The 12,066-nt window shown below is 34.9% G+C and overlaps 1 protein-coding gene across 3 annotated transcripts; it reads right to left on the reverse strand.

Moving 5' to 3' along the window:
- Positions 1 to 251: 251 nt before the first annotated feature.
- On the reverse strand, positions 252 to 6,421 carry LOC141815361 (uncharacterized). 3 transcript variants are annotated; one of them, XM_074703308.1, is made up of 7 exons: positions 4,097 to 6,421; positions 3,809 to 3,941; positions 1,895 to 2,047; positions 1,131 to 1,298; positions 805 to 883; positions 590 to 723; positions 252 to 523 (listed from the first exon to the last, which is right to left on the reverse strand). In XM_074703308.1, exons 1-2 carry the CDS (start codon positions 6,097 to 6,099, stop codon positions 3,935 to 3,937), a joined length of 2,010 nt encoding a protein of 669 aa, XP_074559409.1. In that variant the 5' UTR covers positions 6,100 to 6,421; the 3' UTR covers positions 252 to 523; positions 590 to 723; positions 805 to 883; positions 1,131 to 1,298; positions 1,895 to 2,047; positions 3,809 to 3,934. The 3 variants fall into 3 exon arrangements, with proteins under 3 accessions (XP_074559409.1, XP_074559410.1, XP_074559408.1); XM_074703309.1 differs by having other exon boundaries at positions 590 to 696; positions 775 to 883; XM_074703307.1 differs by having other exon boundaries at positions 590 to 883.
- Between the last annotated feature and the right edge of the window lie 5,645 nt (positions 6,422 to 12,066).

Consider the following 12,066-nt stretch of genomic DNA (forward strand, 5'->3'; position numbering starts at 1 on the left):
TGGTGGCTTTGGCGTTAGGAGCAAGAAATTCCCACATTTGGATATGTACGGTGTAGGCCGATGGGGTAATCAGAGAAAACTCCCTCCATTATCTTATGCAGTAACAGCAGCAGCTTCGCCATTTGCGACACAGGAAGAACAAGTATCGACACAACCTAACAAGATAGACAAAGGCAATACATTTGCCTGTTTGCTTGTGTTAATCAAGGAGAGAGATCTAATACCTGTAGTTAGCTAGAACTTGGGCCTCAGAACCAAGCAGCAAGGCCCTGGTCTACGGTTTATTCGATGTGTCACTCATATGCAGTGAAGGAGGGTGAGCATCTAATTGATTTGTTATGTAAATTTCGTGAGAGAAAATAGTAAATGGCAAATGCTCCAACGCATCAACTATGTGAAAGAACTAAGATTACTATGAGTAGCTTTAAATCCTCCTTGTACCTTCAAAACATTCTTATTAATATCAGCTTTTCCATCAATTTCTTCCCTTATCGAAATAGGAGTCCACAGAATCTGTTGACCGCTGCAAGGGAGAACCACATTGTTAAAGACTGATGGTGAGCTAGTAAGCAAAAATATGATAGAATACCATGATTTCACTCTGTTGTCGGTTTGATCATGAGCATCCCTGGCACTGCCAGGACATTGTTGGTGCATGGAATCCATAATACATTAGCGTTAGGCAACGTCTTCAAGCTAAATACCAGCAGTTGTCCAAAATAACTACAAATCTCCATAATTATCAGAATCATATGCGTAGCAAGAACCAATTACCGGATGACACCATGCTGACTTTTTAATCACCTTGAGCCCCCTCAAGTCTATAATGAATTTGTGGGCAAACAAGTCCTTTGACTCATCAGATAAGAATAGGACAATACTTCTGGAGCAACAGAATGGTTAAAGAAAAAGAAAATCAAAATGGATGAAACAAATATTAATCTTCATCAACTTTTCTTTTATTCTCAATTCCTTTCCCTTCTCATTTTCCTTTGTTTTCTTAAGTATAGTAGTTTATCAAACAAATTTCATTACCAGTTGAGCAAAACATTTACAAAGTAAATGAACACTTTTGCATGTTAAAAGAATCTTCATACGAAGTACTTGTAAATAAAGTGGGATTAATGTACCTCTAGATGCTTTTCCATGTAGTTTGCATTGATTATCACAATCTTTTAAGCATTAGTTAACCCCTCGAACCATCCTGGCTAGGTAAAAGAAATTTGTAGAATAAGTGCAGATCCCCACCGTGCCACAACAATAGTATGTTTGTGACACCGAACGGGATAGCGATTATCCTGTGGACAATATTGAATCCGTTAGTTCGACTGCGAACGTCGAAAATAATCTTCTACAACCTATTAATTCAGAAGAATAACAGGAGATAGGAAAATGAACGACACTCCTGCACAGTTTGTCACAAGTAGGCACCTTTGATTACAAAAAAGGGCAACTGATCAATTATCAAGCACTATAAATCAACAGAAAGGAAAGAAACTTGGATATTTGAGTCACACAGTTGATCTATTTTTACTAGGCAAACAATAGAAAAGAAAAAGTGATAAGTGACAACATCACTCAAGTGAGGCAATGTATTGCAATCTTAAATAAATCTACAATGGTATATCAAGCACAATAATAGCTGACCTTAGATGATTGAGACTTGTTGTGTACACAAAAATGAAAGGAAACATAATATAGTAATCAAGAAATTAGTTAGCAGGCAAAATGAGTGCAGATTTCCAATCATGTTAGTACCCATCAGAGTAAACAAGGCAATATTGAAGAGGTAATAATGGATTTGTGGTAGAAATTTGACACATGATTGAGAGATTAATGTGTTCATGGTTTTTGTATGTGAAACAGAATCAAGATTTAGCCAGATCATACATACCACGGGTGTTATGGTAAAAATGGACCCATGTACTTCTTCACATTGATGCAACTCATCCCAGGCCCCTCTGCCATCATATGAGATTCCAAATGTCTTCTGGATGTTAAGACGGCAGACACCTGCACCAATGTAGCCTGGACTAACCAAGCCAACCTAAGCAAAGCATAATACTCCTATTAAACTTTGACTTTCGGAAAATTTTAATCTGTCAAAACCTAAGCATAAAGTTTTAAATTTTAATCCTACTAGATAATAACAGGAAAAGTAGTAGAACAAAGGAAGATCGTTAAAGTCAACTAACTCGAGTCTCATTGGTTTTAAGTTAGATATATGCACAATGTAGGCAATGATATGGTTTAAAAAATTTAAAAATAAAATTTGGAATTTTCAAAATAGGAAGTAATATATTGTATCAGGTTTCCAAAAGTTAATAATTTTTCTTTGAAGTAAAGGGCAAGAAGCCCTCACCAATATGAGGTTCAAAGGAAGGGTTAAACTACATTGGATTTATTGTATGCAGTTTTACCCTGCATTGTAAGAGACTATTTCCACATTGCAAGAGGAAGGTAATAGTTTTTCTCTGAAGTATGAAGACAAAATTGTAAATTTTAATTAGTAGCATAAATTATTTTAGGAATTAATTATTTGTAATTTTTAAAAGGATAGGTCAATGTAGGATCATTTAAAAGGGACCTTAACCCCCTCTTATTATTTCACCTTTCAATTAATGAAATTTTAAATTTTTTATGTGAGATATTTTATTTCTCGACGAGAGACTACATATCCCCTCATGCTACATCAAATGGCATCAGAGTCTAAGCAAGTTCAATCTCTACCTCTCTCATGTGTCGCCCCAAAGTTGGATTTGCCACTTCCCCAAACAATGGCCTAGCAACCCTCTCTTCAAATCTTGCAGCAAAGATCACTCTGTACTCTATAGTGATTTCATAACTCTTGTGCATCTGCCAATGAGCTCAATTCCAAATGAGGTCTCTTCCCCCATGGAGACCTCTTCCACCATTAGCAGACTCCCATACACCCTTCACTTGGCATTCCTTTTGCCTTAAGCATTACTCACATCTCTCGTGCCTAATCACAAGGAGTTTGCACAAGAACCATCTATCTTCTTGATCATCATCACGACTCCAATCTCCTCCTGCAATCAACGGAGGTGACTGTGCTGCTATGATATTGAATATAGTATCCCATCTCTACTCACCAGCACCAAAAATCATACCTTCCACCTGCACACCCCACCTCAACCTCAAGGAAGTCTCCTTCATCTCCTTAGCTAAACAAGAACATCATTAAATTATCACGACATATATATTAACCCTAAATTTCAGTCCATATAGTAAATAAAATTTATTCTTAACCATCTATTGAACAAATTATGGAATATCTTAAACTAGATAAGAAAAAATCTCTCATTTATTAGCTGGTTGTAGTTATATCTAGATTACCATTCCGAAGTCAAAAGCATGTCAAGTGGACATTTTTTTATTGTATATATCTGTAGAACTGAAAATGACCATATTTTAATGATTCTCTATTTTCTATTATAATTATATGTATATAAGGGAAGTTGTATACTTGATGGAATATACACTATCAACACCCTTTAATAAATCTATCGACTGGGTGCAACAGTGCAATATATCACTTTTTGAGTTTGAAGGAGATAAAAGACTTCATTAGCTAAAACTATAATCTAATTTAATAATTGGTCAGTACTTGTGCAAATCCAATTCAATTTGAAGTCCTTCACTTTTCATAGTAACATGTGATCAATAAATGTAAGAAAATATGAACATTCATTTGGGAATTCTCTTCATATAGCACTTTTAGCAGCATGACTAGAAACTTCCCTTTGCAAAATTATTTATATTCCTAGGGGAAGCTCAGAGATCAAACCTGATCAATCTCTTCATTCTAAGACCAATCATAACAGGCATTAAGCTCCTATGTGAGATGACACCTTTTCATGAACTGGGAGCACTGTATTCGCAATTTTTTCTGCTCAAATATGACTGGGGCCTCTCAGATACTGCATAGAAAACAAAGAAATACAAGGTAGAAATGTTAGAATACTGTTGTTTTACTCCCTAGAGATGCAAACTTGCTAACTTAATTCACTGTTCCAAAGGAATTGTAGAAAAGAGAACATCAATATATTGGTGATTATAAATTTACAATTGATACCCGGCTTCTGGGTCCGTGGACTTCATTGCAACACTCAGTCTTTCAGAAAGGGTTTTGTCAAGTTCAACCCCCTTTTCCATCATATAATCCCTGATCTTACGAGCTAGGACAAACTTCCCATCCTCCATAAGTCCTTGAATCAGTAATGTAAATGCCACTTCATTAGGGGTAACTCCATTGTGGCACATATCATGAAATAGACTGATAGCTTCATTTATTTTAAATGCTTTCAGGAGCCCACACATGAGAGTAGAATAGGAAACTGCATTAGGAGATAGGCCTTTCTTAACCATGTCAAAAAAAAATCTGCGAGCAGCTTCTATCTCACCCTTTCTACACAAGTAATGTATTATTGTGTTATATGTATTCACATTTGGAACAACACCAACCTGAAGCATTTGGTGAAACAACTCCTGAGCTTGAAGGGCATGTCCAACTCTGAAGAATCCTTGAATTAGAAGACCATAAGAAATAGCATCTAGATAGATTCCTTTATTACTCATCTCTTTACACAATTTAAAAGCAGCTCCCAATTTTCTGGTCTTGCATAATGAATTTATAACAATGTTGCAGGATACCACATCACATAATCCTTTTACCTCCATGCATTTGGTGATCAAAGAATATGCCCTATCAAGTTGATTAGTCTTGCAAAGACCCTTTAGTATTTCACTATAACTATATTTGTCTGGACTTATTCCACTATTTTCCATTCTTTTCATCAGTTTCCATGCTTCATTGAGCATACCTCTATTGCAGTAATGATTCAAGAATATGTTACAAGTGACCAAGTCAGGTTCACAACCATTTCTTTGCATGTAAGACACTAGCACTTGGGCCTTATCAAATCGACCGACTTTGCAGAATCCACTTATGATAGCATTATAAATTGTAACATTTATCTCAGTGTTCATCTTTATCATTCCAATCATTATTTCATAAGCTTCCTCAACCTTTCCATTATTACACAAACCAAAAATTAATGGACCAGATGCCGAGATAGCTGGCTTGATGCCCCTCTTGAATAATTCTTCCCATAGCTCTAAGGCAGTAGAGAAGTGTTTAGCAATGCAGAAACCATTGATTACTGTTGAGTAACTGACAATGTCCGGCTCTCTTCCTTTCTGAGACATTGAATGAAGAACTTCTACAGCTTCTTCCAACTGATTTTGCTTGCATAAGCAATTCAAATATATGTTATAGGCCCAGATGTCTGGAACTAAACCAATCCTACCCATATCTTGCAAAAGTTTCTCAGCAAACAGAAGATCGTTCACTAAACACAGACTAGAAATGAATCTTGAGTAGGTAAACGGGGTCAAAGTAAATCCATATAATATCATCCTATTGTAGTATTTTTCAGCAGTATCAAAACATTTATATGAAATTAATACACCAATAAATTTATTAAAATCAATACTGAACATACGGCAACCTGATTCAAACATAGCTTCAAATGTACGAATTGCTAAGTTAATCTGGCAAGATCTAATGAATCCTGAAATAATAATTCGATAAACAGAACGGTGCACTGTAATCTCATTGCTACTTATTCCTCTCAAAACCTCTGACAAAATGCCAAAATTTTGATCTTCGAGCAACAAAGAGACGAGGGTCTTAAATGTGAAGTGATCGTGCATGAAACCGGGTTGGGATTCCGCCCACTGATAAAATTGGTAGGCTGTATAAGAATTTGACAAGCTCTTCAACACTTGGTTAACAACATAGGTATTTAACTCAATGCTAAGCTTCTTTAATTCAATCTCCACCGACTCCGACCACTCTCTAGATTCCAGAATTCTTCGTATCCTGCAAGAATACTTCAGTAATGCATGAGTGCGTGGCTGACATATTGCCGAAAGTTTGACGCACGATTCTGATGAACACTGACGCGCAGGGTTTGTCGGGTAATGGAAGAGACTTATTGGACTCCTGACGGAGAAACCTGAGCTGCAAAGGCTTTTCTTCGGGAGGTGCCAATAGCACCGGATGGCCAAAAACATAAGATTTCTATGAGGAGGGTTCGTCGAAACAGTTTCTGATCCCGCAAAACCATGAAAAAAATCAGACCGGCTAGAATGGAGTGAAGGATCAAAGGAGATTTACACCGTCAAGAGGAAATCTAGATAAAAGATCGCGCCTTTATCTTTTTTGTTAGCTTTGCAATTGATGTGTTGAGGTTCTACCAGCAATGAATTTCTTGACGCTCGAGAGGTGGAATGGAGATTGCTTCGCAACCCGAGGAGAACAGAGGACGGGAGGAAGCAGGAAACGGTGGCGTTGGTGCACTCAGCGAACAGAGACGAGCACCCGCGGCACCGGGAATGGTTGTGCGGAATAGAAGGTGGAGGAAGGAGAGGAGCACGGCGGCCAGAGGTAAGAAAAAATTAGGGCAGATTTAATTTATTTTGGGTGGTCTTGATTTGTGACGTTTTCTTACCTCACACCCATTCAAAAATTTAAAATTTTTCTTTAAGCTTGAATTCGACTCAAATTCGATTGAATTTTTAAATTTAAATTTAATTTATAATAAAATTAAATAGTTCATAATAATATAAATTTTATTAAAAATAATTTATTTAAAAATTAAATGAATTTAATTCGAATTTGATATAATCATATAATATTTAATTATATATATAATAAGATAAATAAATTTCTTAATAAAAATATTCCTAAATCTCTTAACTAATATGTTAACAAGTCTCTAAATAATTATGTTCATAAGTCTCTAAATAAATATGTTTACAAGCTAAATCAAATACTATTAAACTAAAGTTTAGTTTAATAATATTTTTAAATTTAAAATCAAATTTAAACTCAATTCATTAATTTAATCGAACAAACTCAAATAAATTTTTTCTGAACTTAGACCCCTACCGCTCTACCCTTTCAATTAATTATAATATTTATTTATTTTGAGCTATAAAATGGTTAGGCAATTCATGATCTAACTCGGCATGTTTATAACTTACTACGTCTCGAGTAATCTGGATAGGATGCTGGGGTAGTAGCTCATGGGACTTGATTAGAGGTGGAAAAGAATCGAGCATGTTCCTGAGCAGTTGACTTGAAAAATATTTAATTTATATTTAAAATTATCGAATTCGAGTCGAACTCGAACATATTCAATAATTTTTTCAAACTGAAATTGAACCTATAATATTTTATTCAATTATTTATTAGTCGCTTGGAAACCAAACTCAAATCGTATTTTTATATAATTTAAATTTAAATATGCTTAAATTAAGATCTTAATCATGCAAATCGAACTTGAATTTAAATTATTTCAAACTACAATTAATTCGATTTAAATCAAAGTTCGAACCATTCGAATCCAACTCAAACTCAAATTTTATTTCAAATCAAACTCGAGTCAAAATTATTTATATTTTTGAATTCGAAAATCATACTCATATTTTGAGAATTATTTAAAAAATTTAAAATTTTCTTTATTAAATTGTATCAAAATGAACCGAAATTAAATCTGATAAAAAAAACTCAATAACTTTTTTGCCAAAGATATTAATAATCACTTTTTTTAAAATTTACTTTATTCAACTTATAATAAACATTTAAATTTATCAATATTTTTATTTTTAATTTTAGAGTTTTAATAATATATATATAAGATTAATAAAATATTTTTTATTTTATTTTTATATTTTTAAATATGTAATTGTAGGGTCTAAATGGATGTTCGTATCTCCACAATGGCATGATATTGTCCACTTTGGGCCTCCCCAAAAGGCCTCATCCCAATGGAGATATCTTTCATCCTTTTAAACCCATGATCTTTTCCATGTGTTATAGATGTGGGACTATGTTTGCACCTTTGCAACCCAACAATCCCCCCTCAAACAAAGGACCATAGGCCCCCCTCAAACGGAAAGCCTCCGTTTGATGTCTGAATCCTCGACCCACCGGGACTTCCTGCCCAGTCGCAACCAGGACTTCATGCCCCTCAGTCCACTCGACCTACTAGGACTTCCTGCCCAGCCGCAACCAGGACTTCCTGCCCCTCGGTCCACTCGACCTACTAGGACTTCCTGCCCAGCCGCAACCAGGACTTCCTGCCCCTCGGTCCACTCGACCTACTAGGACTTCCTGCCCAGCCGCAACCAGGACTTCCTGCCTCTCGGTCCACTCGACCTACTAGGACTTCCTGCCCAGTGTCTGGTCCTCTTGATTCAAACACGGGAGCCCCCACTTCCTTTGTTTTAAGGTTCAACCCACATGGTTAGATCCAGATCATGGCTCATCCGGCGGTTAGTCCGGTGAAGAGCGGCCTCGCTCTGATACCAATTGTAGGGTCTAAATGAATGTTCGTATCTCCACAATGGCATGATATTGTCCACTTTGGGCCTAAGCCCTCATGGTTTTGTTCTTGGGCTCTCCCCAAAAGGCCTCATCCCAATGGAGATATCTTTCATCCTTTTAAACCCATGATCTTTTCCATGTGTTATAGATGTGGGACTATATTTGCACCTTTGCAACCCAACAGTAATTACACGAAAATAAGGAAAATGTAAATAAAATTAATAAAAGGAAAAAAAAATAAAAACTTTATTATTTTATCAAAGATTTTCATACAAAATGACTTTAAAAAAATTAAAATTTATATAAAATTAATATTGTTTACTGCGTTTATATATATATATATATAATAAGTTTTTTAAGTCCTCAATAAAAAATTTAATTTTATTTTAAATTTACATCATTATACTCGTATTGGTCATCTAAATTTATTTAGATTTTTATTAAAAAAAATTTATTAGCTAATTACAAGAAAGAAAAGGAAAGTGAAATAAAACTAAAAAAGAAATAAAAAATTACGTTAGTATTGATTTGGTTAAAATATCATCACTTTGGTATTCTAAAGTTGAATATTAAAAATTTTGGTCTTATATATTTCTCTCGTTGCCTTGAACTTTATCTTGCTAAAAACTCTTAACTTATGATCTTATCAGTTTGAAAAAACTATTCAAAATTTTAATTTTATTTCTTTTGGTATGGTATCATATCTAGAGATAAATAGCTTTGACACTACTATTCAAAAATTTTAATTTTATTTCTTTTGATATGGTATCATATCTAGAGATAGATACCTTTGATTTATTTTACGATAACACTAAATTTTCCTTGCATTCTCTTGATCCCATGTTAAAGTTTTAGGATTTCAAAAATATTTAAGTCATGAATGAATTTTGATCCAAATAAGTTAGATTTAGTCCAAACAAAAATTAATAGGTTCCTTCCACTTTATTGAGTCTCACCATGCCTCAAAATTCTTGATTTATAATCATATTGGTTTTAAAAAAATATTTAAAATATTCTTTATTTTTGACACAATATTTATATCTGGATCTAGATACGTCTGATTTACTCTAGCATAGCACCAATAGTTTCCTTACACTCTTCTGATCTTGTCTATGCTAAAGTTTTAAGATTTCAAAAGAACTTAGATAAGTGTTGGTGTAATCAACCTCTAATCGAGATTGACTAAGTTGATTAAGCTCTCAATGTTTGATCAATATATTAGTTGGTTGTAAGATATCAAGTATGTCAAAGTTGACTGGATACTTGATGATAGAAAAGTCTAAGCGGGTCATAATTGACTAGACACTTAGTAGTCGGAAGTAATAGATGAAGTCCAAGTGTATCATGGAGAATCAAACATTTGACATATGGATGAAAGCCCTAAGAGTTCGGGGAGAACTGAATGTTAGGTAAGTATGGAAAACCCTAACAGGTCATGAAGGACTAGATGTTAGATATGAGACGAGTGGGTCATGGTTGACTGAGCACTTAGTGGTCGAAAGTCTAACATAGAGTTGGCAAGGCGAGAAGACAAAGTGGGTCACAATTCAATAAACATTTGGTAGTTGAAAATCCAACAGAGAGTTGGCAAGAGCGAAGTCCAAGTGGGTCATAAAAAATTGTACACTTAGCAATGACAGAAAGTCTTGATATGTCAAGGTTGATTGGATGTTGGGCAATAGAAATTCTCAACATGTTATGATTGTCTAAATGCTTAACAAAGGAAGTTCTTATTGATGCAGGGAGCATTAGATAATTGAACTTGAATTTTGATATTGGCAAAGCATTTTAAGTTAAGTCCTGGTGAGCGAATATAAGTGTTAAGTGCATAGGACTTAACAATGGAAATCCTAGTAGGTCAGGTGGATCAGATACTAAGCAATATGAGCCCTAATAGGTTAGGTGGATCAGATACTGGCAATGAGAGTTTTGACGGATCAAGAGGACCAAATACCAATCAAATAAAGTCCAGATGGGTCAAGGGATCGAACATGTAATAGGGCATACTCGATGGGTCAACGAGAACATGACATTGAGTCAAAGGAAGCCCTAGTGGGTTAAGTAATTGAACATCAAGCAGAGGAAACCCCAAACAAGTCTGAAGGATGGGATGTTTGAAAAATTGTAAGTAAAGTAAGCTCCTGAAGTGGAGTGGTTTTTTTGAGAAAGAATGAGTAAGGACGAGTCCTAGTTATGGGGATAATTTTAGATGACAATCTGACTAAGGATTCTACATAAATTCTGAAATCGAGATCAAATAGTTAAGTAATTATTAACCTTATTGTGCTTAAACTATCATATTCTATGTTAACCATGTTTTGCAGAAATCGATAGTCCGATCGGGTTGATTGATAGACGGAACCATTTGGTAGACCAAAAGGAGAGATTCGATCAACCTTATGTTGAGGTGTCAATCGAGATGTCATGTGTGTCAACATGGCATCCAAGGTGGATTGGATAAGTCTTTGATGGCTAACATGGAATAGGATATGGACCATCTGGTTGATGTGGCCTGAGGATAAGAATCGGTCTGCTAACATGGAAAAAGGCGTGGTCAAGGATAAGGTCTACGGAGCAAACATGGAAGAAGATCAGCATTGAGGAGTCGTTGTGGTGGGAAGATACTAGTTGAGGGTTGGATCAGTAGATAGATCCTATATATTAGTAAATCGATAAATCAGATCTAGATCCGATTATCAAGACAATCGATATATCGATAGGCTGATCAATAGACTGAACCTTGGCTATAAAAGAAACTCTTGACTAGAGGCTTCAAAATCAACTGCTCACCCTCTCTTACTCTCATCCTCCTTTGAAACTCTGATGCAACGTTGTTGTGCTACTTCGACAATTGTGCTCAACTCTAAGATCTCTTTTTGTCAGTATACTTGTACTTTTCATTTCGTCTTCTTGCTTTAAACTTTAAGGAACAGTAAACTTGTTACTGTTCCTCATCTTTTGTAAAAGATGAATCTCTTTCTCTTCAGAGAAGTTAATAGTGGATTGTCCAATTGAAGCAATCAATGATCGTGTGCCTTGTAGTAGTAGCCTGAAGGTATGAATTAAGTAAAAATAAAAATCTTTTTTTATGTTTTGTTTTGTATTCCACTACGTTCGACTTTAAAAAAGAAAAGGTTTTGAAAAGAGAAAAATGAGTTTTAAACAAGTAAGTGGTGTATATTATTGACCCCCTCTAGTGCTTCTCTCAATTCTACAATTGATATCAGAGTGAAAACTCTTAAAATTAGTGCAACCACCATTTGAGACTTTTTTCTATTCGCTTTTATTTTTCTCCCACACTACTAATTCAAGATTAAATCCTGGTATATTTCAATCAATTTTATTTTGCAAGATTCTATATGGCTCATTTGGAAGGGTTCAATACAATTCATCCCCAACTCTTCTTCGGCGATGATTTCGACTACTAGAAGGGCCGAATGGAGTATCATTTGAATGTTTGGATCGTCCCGATGCGTTAGCGTATTTACACATTTCGCAAATGTGCACCACAAAAGAAATTACAATAATTAAAACTAATTATTATTACACACATAACACACATACTGGATAAAATGAGTATATGACATAATTGAAAATTTAAAATTTTACAGAATAATAATTATTCTATGCATACGTGATAGATAACGTTG

This window comes from Curcuma longa, chromosome 21 (assembly GCF_044706935.1).
Source record: "Curcuma longa cultivar G26 ecotype Majalengka, Jawa Barat chromosome 21, ITB_CL_G26_1.1, whole genome shotgun sequence".
Taxonomy (NCBI): Eukaryota; Viridiplantae; Streptophyta; class Magnoliopsida; order Zingiberales; family Zingiberaceae; genus Curcuma; species Curcuma longa.